This window comes from Mytilus galloprovincialis, chromosome 7 (genome assembly GCF_965363235.1).
Source record: "Mytilus galloprovincialis chromosome 7, xbMytGall1.hap1.1, whole genome shotgun sequence".
In the NCBI taxonomy this organism is placed as follows: Eukaryota; Metazoa; Mollusca; class Bivalvia; order Mytilida; family Mytilidae; genus Mytilus; species Mytilus galloprovincialis.
This window is the reverse complement of record NC_134844.1, coordinates 51,579,200-51,603,363: the sequence shown is the minus strand read 5'-3', so window position 1 is coordinate 51,603,363 and position 24,164 is coordinate 51,579,200. Positions and strand designations below refer to the sequence as shown.

Sequence of the window (24,164 nt, the reverse complement as noted above, 5' to 3'; positions counted from 1 at the left end):
TGGGAAGAAAAGTTGTTCCCATGGGAAGAAAAATTGTTCCCATTGGAAGATAAACTGTTCCCATCGGAAAAGTTAAATTCCCATGGGAACACTCTGTATTCTTCTTTTCCCATGGGAACTGTAAAGTGGGAATTTTAAAATTCCCATGGGAAAAGTACTTTTTCCCATGGGAACTTTAACTTTTCCCATGGGAACTTCAAATATTCCCATGGGAATTTTAAAATTTCCCATGGGAAATGTACTTTTAACCAGCTGTGGTGACAACAGTGACAACGGTGACATGTTGGGACATATGGGGAAATTTAATTTTTTTGATTATCTATCACTTTGGCCAAAAATATTTTTGATATCTTGTAAACCGACAAAGTCAGATTTGCCAATTCTGGAATTGCAAATTTGTCCCGCACAGTGTTTTATAATCGGCATGACTTTATCAGATGACAATACTAATACTAAAATAAGGCTTGCGCATAGTTATATACTTTAATTCAGTCACGGACCCGTGATATCACGGGTGTGTTCTAGTAATATAAATGATTTTGAAGTACGTGACCGAGATGCCGAACAAAAGGAAAAAGGAAAAATGTATGATGATAAGCGTCGTGGTGCGTGCAAGAGTGATATTCGTGTCGACGATCAGGTTCTAGTCAGGAAAGACCGAGGAAATAAAATGTCTACACCTTTTGTTCCATCCCCTTTTAAAGTGGTTGAGAAAATTGGTAATAGTGTATTGGTTGAATCTGATAAAGGTGTTCAATACAGAAGAAATGTGACACATTTAAAGAAATTTATTGAGAGAGAAAATAATGATTTGTCTTGCTCACAATCTGATGCAAACAAAAATATAGTTAATACAGAGTCTGAAATTATTTCTAATCACAAAGATAATTATGAGAATTTAAATGAATCTAGCAATTTTGATGAAAATAAGTGTTTAAGTTCTAATCAAGATGAAACTTGTAGTATGAAAGATAGACCAGTCAGATTGAAAAGGTTACCATCAAAGTTTGACGATTTTGTTTTGAAATAATATGTACCATTATGAACAATTATAAGTTACATGATTTATGTTATAAAAGTATTAATAACAAATTATTTTTTTGTTGTTGACATATTATTGACAATGTTGTTTATTTGAATTTTTATGTTTAAACAAAATTGACATAGGGTAGTTCAATTTTTATTTGAAGTTTTTATTTGTAAAATAAAAATGTCAAGATGTTTTCAAATCTAAAAAGAAGGAAGAGATTTAGTGTTTGCTATGTATGCTTTAGTATATGAGTAAAGAAAAAGAGATAACTCTGTTATATGTTGGAATAAAATTGAGAATGGAAATGGGGAATGTGCCAAAGAGACAACAACCCGACCATTAAAAAAAACAACAGCAGAAGGTCACCAACAGGTCTTCAATGTAGCGAGAAATTCCCGCACCCGGAGGCGTCCTTCAGCTGGCCCCTAAACAAATATATACTAGTTCAGTGATAATGAACGCCATACTAATTTCCAAATTGTACACAAGAAACAATGTATGTGAACTGCTTGTCTCCCTTTGAACTGTATTATATATAATATGCTGAGTTCCGGTTACGTAATAAATGATGTACCTTCAATGGTGTTTGTTTGTATGCCAGTATCAGGTTTAATCCGAATGTTCTAGCCACAAACAGTATACTCTACAAATTCTAAAGTTAATTGGTTTGATAAATGTAACACAAATCTGTTGAAGTCACTTCTAAAAAATCATTTTCGTTATGAGATTTGAAATTTGTAATTTTCATGAGATTACATTATTTGATTTCACGAGGATATTATAAAAAGTAATGATAAGTTTGTCTTTAAAAGATTTCATCTTGTCAACAGTTTGAATAAATTAAAACATTTGAATTTGATTGTTTTAGAAAAAAAAAAATTCAATCTCCTTCTAAAGAACAAAATATTGAAATTGCTAACCTTAAGCATTTTTCAATTTGCCGTAAAATATTGAAAAATGAAAAATGCTAAATCTTGGAACATTTTTTAGTTTACCTTTAAAAATTGAAAAATGAAAAAGCTCCAACGTCGAGAATTTTTCAATTTGCTTTTAAATATTGAAAAATGAAAAATGTCCGTATTAGTTGAATTTTCATCTTTAGAAAATTTTCTCAAAAGGAAAAATGTTTTTGTGAGGAGCATTTTTCAATTTTTTAATCAAAGATATTGAAAAATAGAAAATCAAATTATTTTTTCATTCATTGTTTACACTTTATAAGTTTTGTTTTTATGCTTTAAATATAATACACATGTGTGTTACTGTATGTGTGAACCCGTATACACACAATTATTACCATAACCCGAAAAGATAGAACAACAACGCACCAGCAAAATTTTGTGATGTGGCGCAGGATTACTATGCAATTGTTATTTCCCTTGTTTAAAACCATGAATTTTATATTTCCCTATTATGTTATTTACATTCAGGTTAACTAAATATTCTCTATATATCTATAGATATTGGTATGTTGAATTCATTGATATTAAAAGATATTTATTTTTTACTCCCAAGTTTAGTATTTGCATCGTTGCAACACATTTGTAAACTACTTTAAAAAGTTAATGTACGTTTAGTATAAGATTTGAGCAATTTGCCATTTAGTTGACCAAAGCATAAATAATCTTGCTTTTAAAAATATGCAACAGTTGTGGCCGTTTAAAAAGGAATATGTATAGTTGAAAGCAATAACCATATGCCCTTTAAAGCCCTCAACAAATACTCTAACCGAAGTCGAATGAGTTAATCCTGATTGTAAAAAAAAAATTTATTAACAGAAAATTCCGTTCTTTCGTGCACTGGCTACGGGTTTGGTGATACCCTCGTTGACAACCTAGAAAAGGTCTCCCTGTATAAGGTCGATGAATATGCAATATTCCTTCTAAATACGGCTTATTTTGGAGGTCATTGAATGCTCCATTTCTTAACTAGATAAATAGACAATAATAGTGCATTGACTTGACTTGACACTTAGAAACGGGGAAATACGAGGCTCTACCGAGCTTTTTCCCCGTTTCGGGCCGAATCCTTATATCTGTGATATGTCAAGTCAATGCACTATTATTGTCTTTATACTGCAATCTAAAAAAAACATTTTTAATTGTTGTTTAATGTGTTAATGTTATTATTTGATTTAAATATTGGGAAACTTACCCCTTTTGTTAAAAGGCCTCATATCATGTAGGCGGAGAAATATACAACACGATGAAATGTACATTCCTGTTGAAATTCGCAATCGATGGTGAACGAGTTTGTTTGAGAATGACAATAAGCATAAAACATAATGATTTATATTTGCAGACAAAAAATATTAATAAGTGAATGTTTTTTTTTTTAAATTGCCAAAGAAATATGTTTGAGTCGTTGTGTACATTGAAAACAAGAACAGGTTGAATAGGTCGTATGATTGATTAATTATAATTTCGACAATTTCTATTTAAATATTCATGAGGAAAAGTGATATCATGTCAGTGACTGTATATGACATAGAAATATACGGTCAACACATTTTGACTGCTCAAATAGAACGAGTGCAGTATAAAATGAATTATATAATTTTTTCACTGTTTTACTTAGCCATTTAGATACAAATAGTGCTTTAACATTTGGCATCCATCGTCTCTGTTTACACCTAGAACAAGCTGTGGTCCTCATCTCCAAATCTCAATCAGAATTACTCATGCTAAATTTTGGTCCCGCGAGGTTGATGTTGAATTTTACAACAATTTTTCTGTTTTTAACTGAAATGCATTATTTTGGGAAAACTAATCAGGACTGAGCAGACATTTGAGTCAGTGATTGGTGGAATTAGATAAGATTGTCTTTAGGAGACAAGTTTTGAACATTTAGGTGTATAATTGTTCCTGTGGTCTTTTATTTTTATAGTAATGGTTTATTTGATAAATGTTTAGTCAAAATAGGTTTGATGTTGTCAACACTTATATTGCTGATTACTTTGTTCATTTTGAGACAGATTTTCTATTATTTGGAATGTGAGGTGGCATTTCAGTTTAAAATGAATTACAAATGTGAAGATTGTTTACGTTTCTCTAGATATAAGAAGATGCGGTATGAGTGCCAGTGAGACAGCCCAGACAGCTCACCTTCTAAGTCACAATTTTTAAAATAAAAACCATTAATGATCAAAGTACGGTATTCAACACAGAGCCTTTGTTAACACCAAACAGTAAGCTATAAAGTGTCCCGAAAATGACTAGTGTAAAATATTCAAACGGGAAAAAACAACGGTCTAATCTATATAAAGAACGAGAAACACTTAAGAATCACATCAACAAAAGATTGTGTTGCAATCGAATAAATCGTGCATGTATTGTCGTTCTGAATAAGATCGTGATTATCGTATTAAAGTCGCAGAATAAGCGTGATGAGACATTAATATAGGAACTATAGACATTTTATTTTCGTTTTGTCAGCTATACGGACTAGTGTATGGTATTCTATAGCACGTCAAACGTTTCAAATTAAAAAAATGTATTAATTGAAAATAAAAGATCTTTGTTTAAAACTTACATATAGACTCGCAATATTTGTATGCCCCATTTATGGGCATTATGTTTTCTAGTCTGTACGTCAGTTCGTCCGTCCGTCCGTCCGTTCGTTCTTTCATCGGTCCGTTCGTTCGTCCGTCCGTTCGTTTGTCTGTCCTACTTCAGGTTAAAGGTTTTGGTCGAGGTAAGTTTTGATGAAGTTGAAGTCCAATTTACTTAAAACTTAGTAAACATGTTCCCTATGATATGATCTTTCCAATTGTAATGCCAAATTAGAAATTTTACCAAATTTTTACCGTCCACTGAACATAGAAAATGATATTATGGTAATATTGTTTGGACGTATTTCATTTGCTGTTGCAATTTGACGAATGCGTCATAAATTGCCCCGGAGATTACTCGGACCAAGTCAAATCGGACTGACTTAAGACGAAAAAAAGAATCCGCACTCGGGTCACCCTGTTTGACCCGAACGACGATCAATACACGGCTCCTGCGCTAGTTTTCATGTAGAGTAAATAAAGGGGAAACTGCGCATTTAAGTAGTAAAAGGTTGGTAACTCAACTTTAAAGTTTTAACTTTTGGGCTTTTTTCATAAATTGCTACAGTATTTTGAAAATTTTGTATTAATGTCATATATTTGATTTTAGCTGGGCTTTATTCAGATCATGGCACAGTAAGAATACAAAGTTTTTGCCTGTGCCATGTGTTAAAAAAAAATGCTGAACATTTATAAATATGAAAGAGATTACTAAACTCAATTAACCTCAAAAGTTTGACATAATTTTTTTATAAAGGCTTCACATATGCGTTTGTCATTCGAATGAACATTGACGTATATGTTCACGAAAAAGATCGAATATGCAGGACTAATAACACTGCAGAAAGATACCGGTGGAAAATTCAGCTGAACATTATTTTTTGAAATTTTTATGTTTTTGTCAATTATAGTCAAAGTAGATATTTTGTCAAATATTTATATTTTGTTTGGTACCACCTTAATATAAACTTAAAATAAATGTACCACAGTGGTACATTTGTACTTATATACGGATACCAGACTAATAGCATGATAAGTAATACGTAATAGCCAAAGCTAAATTATCATGTTATATTTTCAGGAAGAACCGTATCAACATACTTATCTACTGATAAATTCACTTGGCTGGAGGGAAAAGAAAATTGTCAAATGGCTTCTCTCGAAGAAACACGGAACATATCGTCCTCATATACAGGCTGGAGCTGGGTCGATGTAACAGGAACTTACTCTACTTGGGTTGAGTATCTGGGTAGTATAAATTAAACATAGAAACATTCGCACATACTTAGTGTCGCGTGAAATTCTTTGAAGCTACATGGTAACTTCACGGTGACTATGTTTTGCGATCTTCTCATTTTCGAGATATATCATATAAGGCAAGATCCAATTTTCCAGCATATACGCGAAGGTCTAATTTCGCTATATTTTTTTATTAGCGGACGTTGCGGCAATAAATCGCTTGCGAAAATAAGATGGTTTACACTATAGATATGTTATGATCATAATTGACAAATGGTTTAATTGAAATCCAAGTGTAAAAATTCGTAGAACATACATTTTTCAAAAGAATAACTCTACTTAGGAATTAAAAAGAATTACATAGCTGTACATATTTTCGAATAAAAACAGAAAATAAAAGTCAAAGTATAAAAATCGTTTCTATATGAAATTAAAGACCGTATCTTTTTAAAACAAACATGTAGATTGTTAGAGGAGAGAGACCTTTGTGGTCTGGTTGTTCATCTATAGTGACTGCTGGTCGTCAAGTCTTAGGCCGATGGCATGATGTTTACTACTACGATATGTTTTGACAAGGATAAGGTAATCCTGTCGATATTAGTTGTACACCGGCCTCCATAACGAATAAAGGGCGTTGTAGTTGCTTAAGTGTCGTAATTCATCAATAGAAACATATCGCAGCAGAAAAAAATCCGTCAAAAATAAAAACTTTTTTTAATGTCAATTATTTGCAAAGTTTTTGATTGTAAGTACGTTTTAAAACTTACTTTCACTGGGAAAAAGATGATTCTTACGAGTAATACACAAATGAAATAGAAATACAATTTATAAAACTGACAAAAAATATAGGAATAAGGAATATTCAAAATGGAAAGTCACTAATCAAATGGCAAAATAAAAAGCTCAAACCCATCATACGAATGGATAACAACTGTCGAATTCCTGACTTAGTGCAGACATTTTGACAGATGCTAAACATTAATAGTAAGCTACCATTTGATTTTTATGTAAAGGGGGCTAGAGGAAAAAATGAAAGACATGAGTTTTAATCAAACGCATTATGAGACGAGATGCAAAACAAAAAAAGAAGAATGATAATTTATGTAAAAAGAGTCAGGATAAACTAATAAAAAAAAAGGCTGGACCGAATAGAGTGAAAAATAAATGTTTTTTAATTATCTATATGTTTACGAACATGAGATTAACAGTACATTTCTTTGTAATCAAAATTTTGTAAATGTTGTGTGGCGTTTGCTAAACGCTACAAAAGTAGAAACAAATGCATCGTTTAATTAGTGTTTACTGACCCTGTTTGAATTTTCGATAATGTTATTATTAAATGCGATTCCTACAACTAACATACGTAATAAATCTCAAGACCGTTTATTCTATTGCATATGTATGAAAGTGTGTTGTCTTTGAATAAACTATTACTTACAATTTTTGTCGCGATTTTTGTTTTTACTATTAAAGCATTTGGCCCGAGAACACAGTTATTTCGTAGTGCATTTCTTTAAGACAATAAAAAATAAAATTAAAATTAAAAAAAATCGCACCTGTTCTATCTCAAAAAGAATTTTACAGTGTAGTGTACTACTATTGGGACAAATAATATCAAATTGTTAAAATTTACCAGCTCTAACTCAAAATATTGACAATTCTGTATTAAGGTGGTCTAAAATTCAGTTAGACAGTTTCAGACAAATTTTAGACCTTTTCAAACTAACCAAGCTACAACTTAGCATAAAGATTCAGCACCCAATTTTTTCATCATGTAATGCTATTCCCTTCCTTAATATTTCATGCATGAAGTATCAAGAAATACATTGGGAAATTGTATGAAAAAAATATACACTGTTTACACTAGGGACTATATTCGTAAGGGACGATAACTACATGCACTTGGACCATGGGTCCTTTTCAAAAGTCTCTCAACTATTGCCTTGATTTAGCACGGTATCCGTTTGTAACGTTGATATGTTATGATAGACACATGGGTGAAGATTTCACTGCATTGTAAGTCTCTTTGCAGATTGTTCCATTGTTCCATTGTTTTAAGCGAGAAAAAAAACGTGCAGATAACTGATTAAAAGTTGAAGATAAAAACAAATGTAGCGTTTGAAGTAACAAATGACGAACAACACACTGTAGACGCAGTTGTAGCGCGTGCATAGTTTGTCAAAGTTTATGTAAACTTTGTAAACGTATGTAAGCAACAAATGACCAAAAACATGTTCAAGTTTAGCCGTTTGCGTCGTTTGTGTTAGAAAGAAATGCACTCTTAACCACAAGTCTGAGAGGACAGTAACCTTAATACTACACGACTTTTCGAGTGTTTTACGTTATTTGTGATAAATCATAATTAGGGTCAGTCAAAGCGAAATGGCTAAGTGAAAGAGTTTGTGGCATGTTTACCTACACAATTAATTCAATTACTGTGAAACTTTTTGTAGTATGAACAAAAGAAAAAGTATTTTAAATCGAATATCAATTGGCGTGTTTACGTTTCAGTTGCAGGAGGTCGCAATAACCAAGGGTGAGGTTTCAATTCCATATATTTTTGTAGTAAGTGTCGAAAAGCTGTTAAAACAAATATTACCAATTTTTTAAAATCTATAAATGTTAACTTTGCTAAATGCAACAGAATCTAAAATGAAAATGTTATATAGTACCCATCTCGAAAACTTTTCTTTAATGCAATATTATCCGAATTTGAAGCGTGCAAGTAACAAAATATTTTTCTTTTTTAAAAGTTTTCATTCGTAAGACGTCGTGTTTTGCCATGACGAAAATTTTATTTATCATTCATGAAATTTCATTTACATTCAATTTTATACATTTTAAAAGCTTTAATGCATTATTTCTTTTTGTGATATATGTATTAGAATAGAAACAAATGTTACATTTTGTATGTAATTGTTTTTCAATCTTAATTTTAAAATTCCGGGATCCATGCATGCACGTGTATCGTGTATTCGCATTCAGAGATCCAAAACGAAGGTTACGACTGTAGTTTCGAAAACATGGTTTATCAAAATGTAAACCAAATAAAAATTCTAATTGACCAGTCTAATCAAGTTTTATAGATATGCAAATCATATATATTAGGAATCTTTGATTGATAAAATTGGTGTTTTTAAAACATGACACTTTCACTACTAGTGTGCTATTTTGTGGTGGCTAGTTTTTATTTGCGGAGGAAATCGGAGAGAACACCGACTTTAGTAGGAAGACTCGCAATCATATTGAAATGATATTGAGGTCGATTGCACCTGTTACGTGCATGAATCGAACTGATAACCTTAGTAGTAACAGGCTAGATACAGAGGTTCCACTCTTTACACCACTTAACCATCGAGGCCTAAAACGAACGATTAATATACAACGTATACATTATAGATTTTAAAAAAAGTACACGCATGACAATTGGTTCCAATGTTTTTTAGTTTTATGATGGAAAAATCAAATATTTTGTAGGCTGTTTTGACGTACTAGAAGATAAATTAGATACCTCGAAATTGTTTCTCAGCGGGACTACGTTATTGGATTGCTTAGAAAGCTGTCCTGGTTGTCATTTCATCGGTTTACAGGTAAAAATATAATAAATTGTTTTCTTAATTCAGTCCAAAATAATGTCAGTTCTGATTCATCTTTAATTTATTCAAGTCGTTCCTGTAATAATCAGCTGATAACTTTTTGATCTTATTGAAATAAGTAAAACTGTGAAACAATATTTTGGTCTGATTTCGACTAACTATGTTTGACTATTTTTTTTTAAATTCTTAAGGACTTGGTCTCATTTATTAGTAAAAATAATTCAACAATTTGCTAAAGACTTCCAAATTTGTAATCAACTTCTTCACTGTGTATCATCGCGACCGGAAATTTGGCACTAGCGGATAGAAAGGAAAAAAAGGGCGAACAGGGAGAAATATTTTTTTTATTGAATTTTCTAAGGATTTTCGTCAGGTAAATTGTAACTAGACTTGATACGTCCCTTTTGCAGCCAAATTTCTAATGTACTTTTTTATGCAATTAACCAGACAATGAAAACCCTTTTAGCAAAATTTCGAAAAACCGATACCAACATTGTGTAATTAATTCATTTAATTATGAAAAAAGTAAAAACACAAAAATACTGAACTCCGAGGATTACATTTTGTAACTAATAACATTTTATTTTACACCGTAGTTGAATTCCAATAAAAGAATAAACTTGTGCACCTCCAATAATTGTTAGTTTTGTTCTTTTTAATTCCTCGTCATAGTTTTCCAAATTTTGTAAATTCAAGAATAAAAAAATCAAAGATTGTATCAATCAGAGATTTGTCTCAGATTTTTACAACGACCTATCCGGATCATTCCCCTGTCCGTAGTAACATGCATCTGTTACGAACGTAAACGACCTCGTTTTAGACATTGTTATGACATTTAAGATCAATGAGGATAGTAATCCGACTTTGTAACTTTTTATGTGTTAGCACTGTCCTATCTCAAACGGGATCCATAATCGAAAATGTGTTAACGCCGCCCTAAAGGTAGCATATTGATAACGATGTTCAAATATTTTCTAAATGTAAAAAAAGGAGATGGGGTATGTGATTGCCAGTGAGACAACAAGTGGTTGTAAGCAATTATATGCCGCTGTACTGACTTTAACAATAAGAAAAACAATACCGTATAGCCAGCTATTAAAGAACCCCACATGAAACCTTTTGAACCGATTCAATTGAGAAAACTAACGGCATAATTAATAGATTTTATTTTTACAAAAAACAAATATGACTGAGAGAACCAACGACAACCACTGAACTAGTTTCCTGAGTTGTAAAGATAATATATATATAGGATCTATGACGGAAGAAATTTGGAACTTGCAAAATAATAGAGGGAATCGTCAATATTCATACACTTAGTATGCATGACATTCTTTTCAAGTTAAGAGTATATTAACATAGTTACATGTAGGTAAGTACTCATAATGACTTCGCCTTTAATTCTGAATGTGTGTAAGTATGTGCATTTGAAGAAGTCGAATATGTGACCAAAATACTAATAAGTTTAGGCACAAGGAAACAAGAATCAATTGAAAAACTAAAGTACACCATTACAACTATTAACTCCTCTCTTATGGAGAAATTGTTTCCTTTTCTGTTATAACATCAGCATGTGTCTTGGTAACTTTCATCTCCTACTTCTCCTGTTTAATTTTAAATGTATGAACTTTTTTCAGTTTAAAGTATTCATTATTTGAATATGTTTTGTTACGTACATACAGCATACACATACTTTCTACATTTATTGTTTATTTTAGAGATATGGATTTAATATAAGGGATCTGCATTTGTCTTCTGATCATTTTTTTGAATGACTTGTAAATTTCGTAATTACTTATTCTTGCTGTCACACATAACGGATATATGTTAACAGTAAACAAGGAAGTGTCGAGTAGTATTTTATCTCGACTGTTCAGATATATGAGAAAGGTTTGGGTTTAATAAGAAAAGGGGGTTTTGTGGTAATAACATTGAATTTGAGTGCCAACGTGACCACCTGCATATGAGACATAAATAAGTTGCTTAGTTCAATCAAGTTATGCTAGCGTAATCAACCTTTTGAAAAATTAGAGGGTTAATCCGGTTACACATGTTAAAATATCAGTTATAACTTTTTTGAATATTCAGTTTTGCTCACAACGACAGCCATTGCCAGTCGTGTAGGTATCCAGTTAACATGAGACTGAAATTAAATAATTTAAAGGCCGATCCAATTACATTTTCAGACAAAATCTAAACCTAAGAGATTATGACAAAAAAATGTAAAAATTGGGATTTAAATGCTGGAAAACGATGATGATTAAGGTCGGTGACGAAATATTTAAAGATCACTAGAAAGTGCTGAGACTAGATACTGTAACATGTAACCTATTCTTTTCTAGCTCGATATTGTACTATTTGTAAACTAGTGATTTAAAAGTTGTCTGTCCTATGTTATTTATAGAAATGCGTAAATACATTGACGAAAGATTTGTGGGATGAGCTGCATTGGAACCTTTAAACATCATAATGGAAAAAAACCCTGTTAAAACAGTTAACAAATGCATGCACTATATGCAAATACCTTGCATTACCACGAACCTAAGACTGTGAACATAATTATTGTAATGAAGACAGTCGAATGTCTGTCATACACGATTTACTTATAAAAAAGACAAGTTATAATATAATTATACTATTATAAGACATTCACTGACGAAACTCCTTAATGAGGATAGATACATTAGAGGCTATTTTAATATTTGTTTGTACGCAAAATTAAAAGGGCAGAGCATGTAAAAAAATACTCTTTTTATGGCTCATTGTTTATTCAAAGCTGTGTGTATAATATCATAATATGTGCATGCAAACAGTTTAAATAACTTTAATATGATTGGTTTTATTTTCAGGTTAAGCGATGTGCTTGTTTAAAAAATATTTCACTAGATGGATCTAGCGTTAATCGTGAATGTGGAGTAAAAATGGCAAACAAATGTCTCAACGACAGACAAGCATTTTGCGCATCGGAGGACACTGATATACACACACATCATTATGCCGTTTACCAAAAAGGTACTAATATACAACCTTTTTTATGCCCCATTTATGGGCATTACGTTTCTGGACTGTGCGTCCGTTCGTCCGTCCGTCTGTTCGTTTATCCGTCCGTTCGTCTGTTCCGCTTCAGGTTAAAGTTTTTGGTCGAGATACATTTAGTTTTTGATGAATTTAAAGTCCAATTAACTTGAAACTTAGTACCCATGTTCCTTATGATATGATCTTTCTAATTGTAATGCAAAATTAGAGATTTTCACCCATTTTCAGGGTCCACTGAACATAGAAAATGATAGTGCAAGTTTCAGGTTAAAGTTTTAGGTTAAAGTAGTTTTTGATGAAGGTGAAGTACAATCAAGTTAAAACTTAGTACAAGTACACATGTTCCCTATGATATGATCTTTCTAATTTTGATGCCACATTAGAGATTTTCCCCCATTTTCACGGTCCATTGAACGCAGAAAATAACAGTGCGGATGGGTCATCCTTGTACTAGGTACACAGTCTTGTTTGTTTGTTTTTTGTAAATTTTTGGGCATATTCCAAAGAACAACTAATCAAGGAAATTGCTACAATTCTAATGTTGTTAAATGCGTTTTCACTTAAAAAAAGGAATCCATACAGTTTATATTGTTTTTGTCGAGCGTCAACATAACGGTCAGTATGTGGTTACATTCGTTTAGATAACACAAATTTTGTCAAATCTTGGTGGAATTAAAGGAATCTTTGAACATATATGATCATATTAAATCAGTTTTAAGAGCAAAACTTGTAACCTGTTTTTCCTTTGTTTAGCATGTTTAGTTTTTTACAGAGAAAAAAACATCGATTTTTTAAGTTACAATTATAGAATACAGTCTGATGTTTATTGTATTAAGACACCAATAACAATTATTGCATTTATTCTTTGAAATTTTGGCAGAAACTATGAAAATAAAGAGATAAGCAAAATGTAGAAATATCTCCCCTCCCATTTGTTTTTCATTTTTCAGAAATTATTCAAAGATGGACTTCCACATCAATCAATATGATAAATTTGTTTGCAAATCTATGAAACTTGGATATAAGCTTCTTCAACATTATCAATTTTAATTGCATAAGAAAGATATCCCATTTTCAAAATTTTGTTTTTTGTGATTCTTAAATTGACATAGTAACATATCAGTTTTACATTTTCATTCAAAATCCAAGGCAATATACATACATGTATGCGTCGTTCCGCTGAAACATTTACGATTTTTTAATGATAATAAATGGTACGTTCGGTTTGTATTTTACCTGCTTTGCAGAAGTCGAAACATGGTGTAGTTACCGATAGACTCCGTGTGTCCTAATAACGTTAACATTCCTTTGGTTTGAAAAATCGTTGATGTTTTCCTTAATTGCGAGTAAGAGTTTTGTTAACATCTTCCGTGCAAAATACTTCATATCTGCCAATAGTTTAAAACTTTACAACAATTATAGAAGACGAAAATTATTCGTCAAAGTGTTCTTTGATTGTATGGAACTAAATATTTGACCTGCAGATAAGTTAAGATATGATCCCTATAGTTATGTTATTACGGGAAATCCCAATATCAACCAGGACAGAGGGGTTAGAAACTGTTTGAAAAAAAAAAAACTAACGTTCTCCATATAAAATAGATTGAAAACAATGCGTCACGTAACTAAAGACGCTCTTCCCTCTTTTTGGTAAAAATTGGTGTAAAAGGGGAAATCTGATACAAAATCTTTTGATTCTTATTTCAATAAATGTATGAATGTTGTGGATAACAGAATAGCACATTTTGAAAAAAAAAAAATCAGAAATAAATAAAAGAGTACAAAATAAACCGATTTCTATATAGAATAAGAAATAAACTTCAAAAACTTGCACAGCGGTTTTTTTTTACCGGCTGACAAAGCAACCAACAATGTGTTTGTGGTCTGCCGTAAATACTATACTAACGTTCTTAAGAATAAAATTTTTAATTGATCTACATTCAAGTCCGAGCGCTCCATAGAGTGTCATACATATCATAACCATTACACAGCAGAAGGCTCATTTTGAACGTTCGAAGGTCCTGACTATTTATTTGTTACCTACAATACACAAAAAAAATTAGCAGAATATCGTTTCATTCCTGCCTCTAGTTAGAGTTCTACAAATAATCATTCAGTGCTTGGAAACAAGTTCATTAACTGCTGTCAAAGAACTCATCTTAAACTATTGTAATACAAGTTTATGAAAATATTGGAATTAACTATTTTCGGAGTGTGAAACATTCTTTGGATGTTTTAGATAAATAACGTGCTTTTGATGGTTCTTTTGATTCTGTTGAAAGTTTTGACTTTTTTTTTCACTACACTTCCACACAATTGTATATAAAAAAAGGTGTTCCTATTTAATTGAAAGGGGTTTTGGTAAATCTTAATGCAAATATATTTGCAGCAACTCATTTAAAGTCTTCTTTCTCAAATTAAAAAGGTAAATACTCTACGGTGTGATGAGATGATTGAAGCTGTTAATGATCTCCCTGATAATATTTATGTACGTTTCGGCAACAAAGTTTATCGACAGGTTGTAGGTTTTCAAATGGGCACTTATTGCGCCCCTTTAATAGCAGCTTTGTTTGTGTACTGTTATTAATCACAGTTTATGACCAACATCAGTAAAGACCCGTCTTAATTGCATTTAATTGATAAATCCAGCAATGGTTACCGTTCTATTGATGATATTTTTCGTTATACAATCAGAAATTTTCTGAATATACTACCAAAATTAACCCAAAGGAACCTTCTTTGAATAAATCTAATGTAAACGATAATGACTGTCCTTTACTGGATTTCAGTAGTTCAATTATATACGGGAAACTCCACACTATCATTACGACAAAACGGACGATTTCGTTCCCGTTTGTTGATTTGCCCATTTTGAATGGTGTTGTTCCTTTGGCACTATCTTACGGTGTTTATAATTTACAATCCGTGTCTCTGTTGTGACGTTTTTAACTCTAACGAACGTTAACTTTGTATTAATACTGATTAGTTATTGAGCCAGGGATTTGCTGGATGAAAATGAAGATTTGGTTTTGAAGTTTGATTGTACCTGTAGAAAACCTATTTCAAATGGGAAAACACATCCACATTTTTACAGAGATGTTGTTTACCGTGAACGGACATTCAGAAACGATTCTGATAAACTTATCGATCTTTTAGATAAACTTATTTTAAAAGGTTAGCATTTAAGGAAAGTGATTTGTTAATTGATTGTTATTTTTATTGGTATTATGATTGATTTTGTTATTAGTAGATTAAAAGCAAACTAAATATTTTTGTTATATTATTGTTATATGCATATACACATTTCGGGTCCTTTTATAAAGGATTTAACGACATGGGCTTTGCTCATTGTTGAAGGCCTTACGATGACCTATAGTTGGTTTCTGTGTCATTTGGTCTCTTGTGGAGAGTTGTCTCATTGGCAATCATGCCACATCTTTTTTTTATATTATATAAAATTAAGATTAGTTTTTCTTTATAAAATTAAAACTTTAATTCTTTAGTTTTCTATGTTTTTACATTGTTATCAGTTTCTGTTTCCAGGACTTATTGCTTGTGCATTATTATACGGCTTTTCTTTTTTCGAAAATAATAGCTAGAATAGATAAATTAGACTAGTAAACTATACCTGTATTTACCTTAGTAAACTGTGAAATAATGTGCGCAAATAAAACGAAAAAGCTGCAGGTAAACGTAATGAACTGAGGACAGGACGAAGTCACAAGCTTCCAATTATCAGTAATGTTTAACCTCTCAATGCGAAAAATGCACAAGCAATAATAATTGCCAATGACGTCATTTGTGTCCAATGAAAAATAAGTAAGAACAAGTTTTGGGAATTACTAGTATGATATGAATATTCTTTTAAATTATAAAGTGGCAAATAATCTTTTAAAGTATTTTATACATGACATACTTAGATATATTGGTAAATTGACACATTTTATGAAACTAATCTACACTTTTTTTAAGTTAGCATCACAACACAAACTATTGGAGAGTGTTTATCTGTATCTAGGGGCGTGCCTTTCTTAAGATATACCGCACTTGATTGTTTGGCAGAACTGTTTCCTATATGTTTAAAAGGTAAGTAAACAATATTACAGTATCACAATTTAAAACTTTAGTTTTAGAAGCGTGATTTTTATAGGTTGTTTGTGCCTTTGAACTAGCTGTCAGTGATTGCGAGTACTCTCAGACCTGTTTTTAGCTTCGTGTTGTTGATTGGATAAACAAGTACCCGGCCACCTGCACTCTGTGTAGAATTTCTATTTGTATCCATCTGGTGAGATTTTAACTGATTTTTATAGTTCGTTCTTATGTTGTAATTTTACATAATTGTCCTAGGTTAGGGGGAGGGTTGTGATCCCGCTTACATATTTAACCCGCAATGTTCTGTCTGTATGTTTTCCTGTCCCAAGTCAGGGTCCTGTAATTCAGTCGTTTGTTGATGTGTTACATATTTGTTTTTCGTTCATATTTTATACATAAATAAGGCGTTATTTCTCTCGTTTGACTTGTTTTACATTTGTCATTTCCGGCCTTTTTATAGCTGACACGGGCAGAACGGGGTTTGCTTATTGAAGCAACTGTTCTTTGTCATTTGGTCTCTAGTGGTGAGTTGGCTCATACCACATCTTCTTTTTTATATTCAATACAGTTATTATTATACAAAACTTGGTAATGAAATGTCCGTCTACGGTCAATGATGTACTAACAAGGAAGTTTTAGTTCGGAAGGAGATAGTAAGATATTGATCAACTATGCATTATTATACAATTGATACAAATTTGTTTTTATTTCTTCAATATATACATTTGTACCCATTATTCAATTGACATGATATTATTACGATAACTTTGTTTTTACATTTGTTTTTGAAATATTGGACTGTTTTTTTTTTTTCTTCATTTACATGTCGGACGCCTTCCCTTTTATTTAAAACATAATTAATGTTGCTTAAACTATGAATCCATTTGGTAATTTTTGTTTTCTAGATAGATATCGCAACGATTTCTATGCGCAAAGAACTAAAAAACAAACTTGGATTGAATCATTCATTGAATGTTCACCAACGTTTCTAGCGCGGCATAGTCAAATACCCTATGACACGCCCCTGGACATCAATGGTAGTTACTGGTTATCAAATACAAGGCGATTTATGACGCACGATTCGGTGCGAAAAGGTATGTTATACGTTATTTGGAAGTCAAACAATTTGCTTACCATATATCAACGGTTGTGAAAAATTTTAACTTGGAGTAAATTGTATTAATTGTTTTTATTTTTAAAAAAATATGGTCGAACCTAGAAATAGTAGCCCTTTTGCTGCCAGTAGCTATTCAAAGTTGCATTTCGTGTGCCGTAAAAACACGATATATCGACATCTGTGACGTCACCTGCCTAACAATGACGTCATTCAATATATCTCGCTCTAATGACCGTTACAATTCACCTTATCGCTGTTTGGTCCAATCCGAAAAATAACAACTTTCAGTATGGGTGAATAGGCAAAATAAAAAACAAATGTCATCAGTTACGAGCTGAGGGAGGGACAAATTTACAAACCGATAACTAGAAAACTTTGATAAATTATGATCGACTTGATCAAAACTCAAAATATAGTAACACATTTTTTGTTTGAAGTATTAACGATCGTTTAAACAGCTATCATTATAAAGTATCATGCATTATGCATTGTTTACACAGGATTACAGATAGCTTCAACTGGATGACAAAGTTGTGTAATTTTTAAAGAACTTACCCGGAATGAAATTAATAGCGATTAGGTGTATTTGGAGCCATTGAAGAAAAATATAACACTGTTTTTACTTCTGTCTTTTATTATAAAGAGATAAAACAATGATGAGAAGCTTACATACATTAAAACATTGCCATAATTATGTGTACCTGCAACACATCCGGTGTTGACATACATGTGTACCTCTGGCAGCAAGAGAGTTAAGAACCATTAATGGAAATGCAGCAATCGGGAATCGTTTAATAATATTTATTTGATTTATCTATGAAAAAAGCATATATTGTATAATTATTGACTGGAATATTAAGTTTATTGTCCACAAGGTGCAACTATTGCCCCGAAACACTTAATACGTGTTTTATTATATAAAAAAAGACGACAGAAAATAAATGGCGGAGATGAATCAACTATCGTTATGTAAAAGCAGAAACCAAACCATAACGTTTACTTCATAAATATTCTGAACTGCTACTTCCTGCATTGACGTCAACCCTAGATACAATAACCAAATTGCAACGTCGTACAAAATGTAACTCCCGCTGTATTTTCAAAATCCTCCAACCCCTTAGAGCCTGAATTTCAAATTTCGCCAAATATGACGCTTGTGGTAAAATAGTTTCATCGAGGTCCAATATCTGTTTATGAATATGCATTAAAATCAAGAAATCATTCATAAAACCAATATGAATAATTCGGAACACAGAAACAATTACGACATATAATTTATTTTAATTACTCATGAATTATTTTTCACTATCCAAAGATCCAGAATTTTGCATGGCAGTACAAGTACAACAAAACGGTAAAACCAAGCAATATCCTAGTCCTTGTAAAACACGTTTACCTGTCTTGTGTTTAGGGACTAAAGTCGATAACCGGGATACTACCAGAGGTGAGATACATGTAATTAGGAAACAGAAGTGTTAGTTGTTTATTTTAACTTAATTTGAATAATAAGTGGTGTATGCTTTTATCTATTTTACAGCTATAAATAACTCTGGCTCTTTGCTTTTGCGCCAATTGGCATTTCATTTGCGCCAAAAAAATCTTTCATTTGCGCCACAAACCATATTTCATTTGCGCAAATTCTGAAATCTTTCATTTGTGCAAATATGACATGTAAATACAGGTAAATAAGGTAAATAGTATTAAAAAATCCTGAAAAACACTTATTAATAAAGGCAAAGTTTTTTTGGCATAAATAAAAATATTCCTCAGAAATCAATCATCATAAAACCATACGAGTTATGTTAATTTTTTTTTGGTTAAAACTCAGATCTTTTATGAATCAACGTTATCATAAAACCTAACATAAAACATAAAAGAAAGCACTATACACTGGAGTAAAATTATAAGACAGTGCTAAGCACTTTATTCTATAGTAAAGTTATAAGTCTGTCACAAAACATAAGCGACGGTCCTGATGTATTAATGTCTGGTAAATTGACAATTTCTATCTTGACTGCTCTAACATGTAAACACTACACATAACTCAGTTTAAACCTTTGTGACTCTCAGTTTTGTATCAGAAAAAAAGATGAACTCACTGAATTATCCAGAGGGAAATTCAATACTTAAAACAAACCTTTTAGAGCAATAAATATCTAACTTTTGCGTTATATATTACCTGTATTACCTGTAAAGTGGCGCAAATGAAGTTTTTATTATGTGGCGCAAATGAAAAATTGGATTTTTTTCAAATTTTTTTTTTGGGCAATGCGCCCAATAATTCACTATATTGATACTTTTAACATTTTGTCAACTACAAATACGATTAAATGTCCAATATAAAAATATTCAATAGATTTTTTTTAAATAGAAAACAATTTGACAACATATATATTTACATACGATAACATATCTTGGAGGACATTTTGTTATTCACTGTATCTCCTAACTCTCAAGGTAAAATAATCGAATATAAATGAAAACAACTCTAGGGCTTCCATGAATTATTTCTTAAATCAAAAACGACAACTCCTTATTTTACAACAATCTCTTGTTTAAACACAAGTTTAATGAGAATAGTCTTGTAGTTATCTTAAACCATTTGTTTATCACAGAACTACTGGTTACTGTGTTGGTTATCACATCAGTGTTGACAGTTGTAGTTGCTTCCATGATCATAGTTCTTTATATGAGGTACATGCAAACCTATCTTTTCTATTCCATTCGAAAAATTATTATTAAGATATTGATCAAATGAATCATAATATTTATATAACATAAATAATAAATAATAATAGTAATAACAATACCGCAAATATTGAAAGATGAAAAAAAGAAAAGACAAAAGCGCAATCAATGACAGTTTCGTTAGCGCTAAATACATTAGAGAGAAACCATTTAACTTCAAGGATGGAGATGTTTTTTATGTTTAAGTCGGAATTAATTTTCGTGATCAGATAAAAAAATATCGAAGGAAAGGTTGTATTGCTATGATGTCACCAAAAATTTAGAAAGTGTTTTTGCCGGAATATCAATTGTTGAATCTTATGACCTCATTATTTCAATATTTACTAAAGTTCCTTCCTTTCAGTCTTAAAGGAAATAATTTAACTCACTTTTATTATTCAATATAGATTACGAAAACGAGGATCGAATGCAGTTCATGTGCCAATAGATTCAGGCAAAGAAGTAATATACGCTACTGTAAACAAGCCAAGCAAGTCACCAACAAATCAGGAACAAAGTAGAAAACGTACACCCGGACAGTCTGATTCTGATGAAACATACGATCACACAGACCACCATCGATTAAGTCAGAATCAGAGTCCGAATGAAAGTTATTATGACACAATGCAAGGAAAAGGAATAGAAGACGAGAGTAACTACGATCTAACCCATGAACCGGATAGAGAGAAACCCGTTGTTGTTGATGATTCTACAGAGTACAGCCACATGGAAGATGACTTTTAAATTATAAGAGACGTGCGGATCACTCGATAAAGCATTAATTGTTCGTGTGATTTGGGATTTTTGTTTTTTTTAATTTACATAATCAAAGGTTGCATTTTTTAAGCAAAACGTTGTGCAAGGCTATTATTCACGAGTTCTTTTTCGCATTCAAGCTTATCTCTTTCGTCAAAATACTCTAGGCAAATTGGCTTTTTTATACATAAATATTTTGAATAAAATTAAAAAACTAGAGTTGCAGGTGTCATTGTAAGTTGAAACACACACACACATGGTAATGATCAATCAATTAGTCATTGTGACTGTAAAATGTTTACAATGTCGATTCCAGTTGTCTTTCTTATAACCGTATTGGAGCAAGTATAGTGTCAGTACATGTTTAAATAAACAAAGTGCATAGTGGGTAAAGATGATCGGTCAACTATCATCATATATATAAACGCCGTACGATGGAGAGATGGAATGTTACTGCGGCAAACATGGGAATGGGGATTAAACAATTGAAAACACACTTGATAAAGCAATAATACAGAGTATAAATACTAATAATTTTGCTTTTATTAAATAAGTTTAAGAATGCCATAATTTCTCTTTTTTCAAAGAAAAATGTTGACAGAAAGTGTTGTACCTCACAGTCGATAGGTTTGATTACATTTGAAACTAATGAATTGGAAGCATGTCGTATATTCAGCAATAAAAGTTAATCATGATAAAAGTGAGAATACCAGTGAACGGATGTACGAAAAAAAAACACATATAATAGACAACAACCAAATTACGGATGCTCGCATATAAAAAATAAGTCAGACTAAACCATCTTTATTGGGAATGTGGTGAAACAAAACAACATAAATTTTTATAATCTGAAACTATGAAATTTGATATTAACCAACGAACACTGATACGAGGTCAATGTCAGACGCTACCTGCAAGACGGACAAGTACACTTTACAATCATTCATCTAATAAATCATGAAATTAAATTGTAAATGTTTGACAAAACATACCTGATACAAATAAGGATATGCGTATATATTCAAAGCAATTCCTGATAGAAATCAAAATCAATAGGAGTCTTTACGAAACCCAGTTTGTCATTGTATGTCTTAAACCGGCTGTATGTCCAAAGATGTATTTATCTAAAATAACGTCATTGTTAGAAACTGGGAAACAGTTTTCTAACAATCAATCTTTGTCGGGAGAATTTAGTATAAGTTTGATAAAGGTTATCGGGTTTTTAAATGGCATTGAGACCATGACCTTCTAATCTCAAAATCGGAATCGATCGTTTTTCTTTTCTATGAGCTTTCATCTACGCTAAGTGAAGGATAAAAATTTGACTAACAGGGAATATTAATAGAAATGCTTTGCTCCTGTTTACCATTAGGAATTTAGGGCTCAAAATGCTCTTCCACTTCGAATTTCATTTGGCTTTTGCAAATTTTTTGATTTAGCAGTACAGTAATTGATGAGTGTTTTGTAGATGAAACGCGTGTATGACGTATTTTTGCTGGTATGTGCGTCCTTTCGTTCGTCTGGCTCAGGTTAAAGTGTTTGGTTAAGGTAGTTTTCGATGAAGTTGAAGTCCAATTAACTTGAAACTTAGTACACATGTTCCCCATTATACGAGTTTGTCTTTTTCAATGCCAAATTAAAGATTCGACACCAATGTCACGGTCCATTGAACATAGAAAATGAAAGTAAAAAGTTCAGGTTAAAGTTTTTGGTTAAAGTCTGTCATTCAAGGATTTTTGATGAGGTTGAAGTCCAATCAACTTGAAACATAGTACACATGTTCCTTATGATATTATCTTCTAAATTAAAGGCCAAAATAAAAGTTTTGAATGCCATTTCACGGTCCATTGAACAGGAAAAATGATAGTGTGAGTGTGGCATCCCTGTACTATGGACACATTCTTGTTATAAACTTATTTCACAAAAATACTTTAACGAAGACAAAGATCGCAAATGTAACAGACATCTTCGTCCGTCATAAGAAAACACTTCTTTGGATTTTTAAAAAAGAAAATGATCCCAGTTTCAACATTCAATGAATTGAAAACAAGTCTTTTTTATTTATAAAAGTTTGGTCATTTGCAGACTGTATTGTGTCATAGTTCTTTTGGATTGAATTCCGATTCAGACTAAGACTTTGATACTTGTATTGCATTTGATCAAAGATTCTCCTGGTTGTTATGTTTCCAATCGATTTGGTCCGTTCCGTATATAACTTTATTGCCTTAATCTTTTTTATATTTTATAAAAGGTTAGAACCATTTTGACTTAGTTGGTCGTGATTATCTTAAGATAAGAGAAATACTAAGATGGAAATTAAAATTAGAATTTGAATACTAGTCTGTCGGACAAACGTCAATCATTGAAGGTCTAGACGATATGAAGAATTCAACTGAGACAACCTCAGAAATTTGATAGATTTTATAACAGGTATTGACAGCTGAATTAGTTAACAAAAAATGAAATTATAAAAAAATATCACATTAGAACTAAGCTTTTTTTGCACAGTTGCACTTTTCTAAATAATTGTCCTGTCTGAATTGGACGCAACGTAATCCCTTTGAAAACATTTGATAGCCGGAATTGGAATTTTGTCCAATATGTTCTGGCAATTTATTGACATTGTCAAATTCTTATTGAAAAATCGCAGTGAAAAGATAGTCGTGCACTTTCAGCGATTAAATCACTGGTGGTAGGCGGATGGTCGTAACTTAAAGTTACGACCATCCGAAGATGGGAGACAACTCTAGGGATACATTTTTCTTTTCCGATTTTCGTGCAGTAAAAAAATGTTTCAGTAAAACCGCTTGTCTCATACATACTAATCGTCAGTGCGTTGATATTGAAACAAAATTTGATACATAAAAACATTCCAATTTTCGTAAAATGATCATTCAATAATTCGAGCATGATGGTCGTAACTAAAAAAAACAAAAATGTTCAGGATGATCGTAACTTAAAATTGTGATGGTGGTAACTCTTTATTAAATAGGACCTAATAAGACAAGTCAATAGTTTGAAACG

At 31.7% G+C, this 24,164-nt stretch overlaps 1 protein-coding gene across 1 annotated transcript in view; it reads left to right on the top strand.

Moving 5' to 3' along the window:
• Positions 1 to 21,359, top strand: part of LOC143083233 (uncharacterized) — a 60,460-nt gene extending 39,101 nt beyond the window's left edge. Inside the window, exons 2-9 of the mRNA XM_076259481.1 lie at positions 5,659 to 5,826; positions 9,294 to 9,406; positions 12,262 to 12,424; positions 16,421 to 16,534; positions 17,446 to 17,634; positions 18,973 to 19,101; positions 20,273 to 20,351; positions 20,792 to 21,359. Of these exons, the coding sequence (XP_076115596.1) occupies positions 5,659 to 5,826; positions 9,294 to 9,406; positions 12,262 to 12,424; positions 16,421 to 16,534; positions 17,446 to 17,634; positions 18,973 to 19,101; positions 20,273 to 20,351; positions 20,792 to 21,128 (1,292 nt within the window). The 3' untranslated portion in view covers positions 21,129 to 21,359. The remainder of the gene's footprint in view (positions 1 to 5,658; positions 5,827 to 9,293; positions 9,407 to 12,261; positions 12,425 to 16,420; positions 16,535 to 17,445; positions 17,635 to 18,972; positions 19,102 to 20,272; positions 20,352 to 20,791) is intronic.
• The last annotated feature ends 2,805 nt before the right edge of the window (positions 21,360 to 24,164 follow it).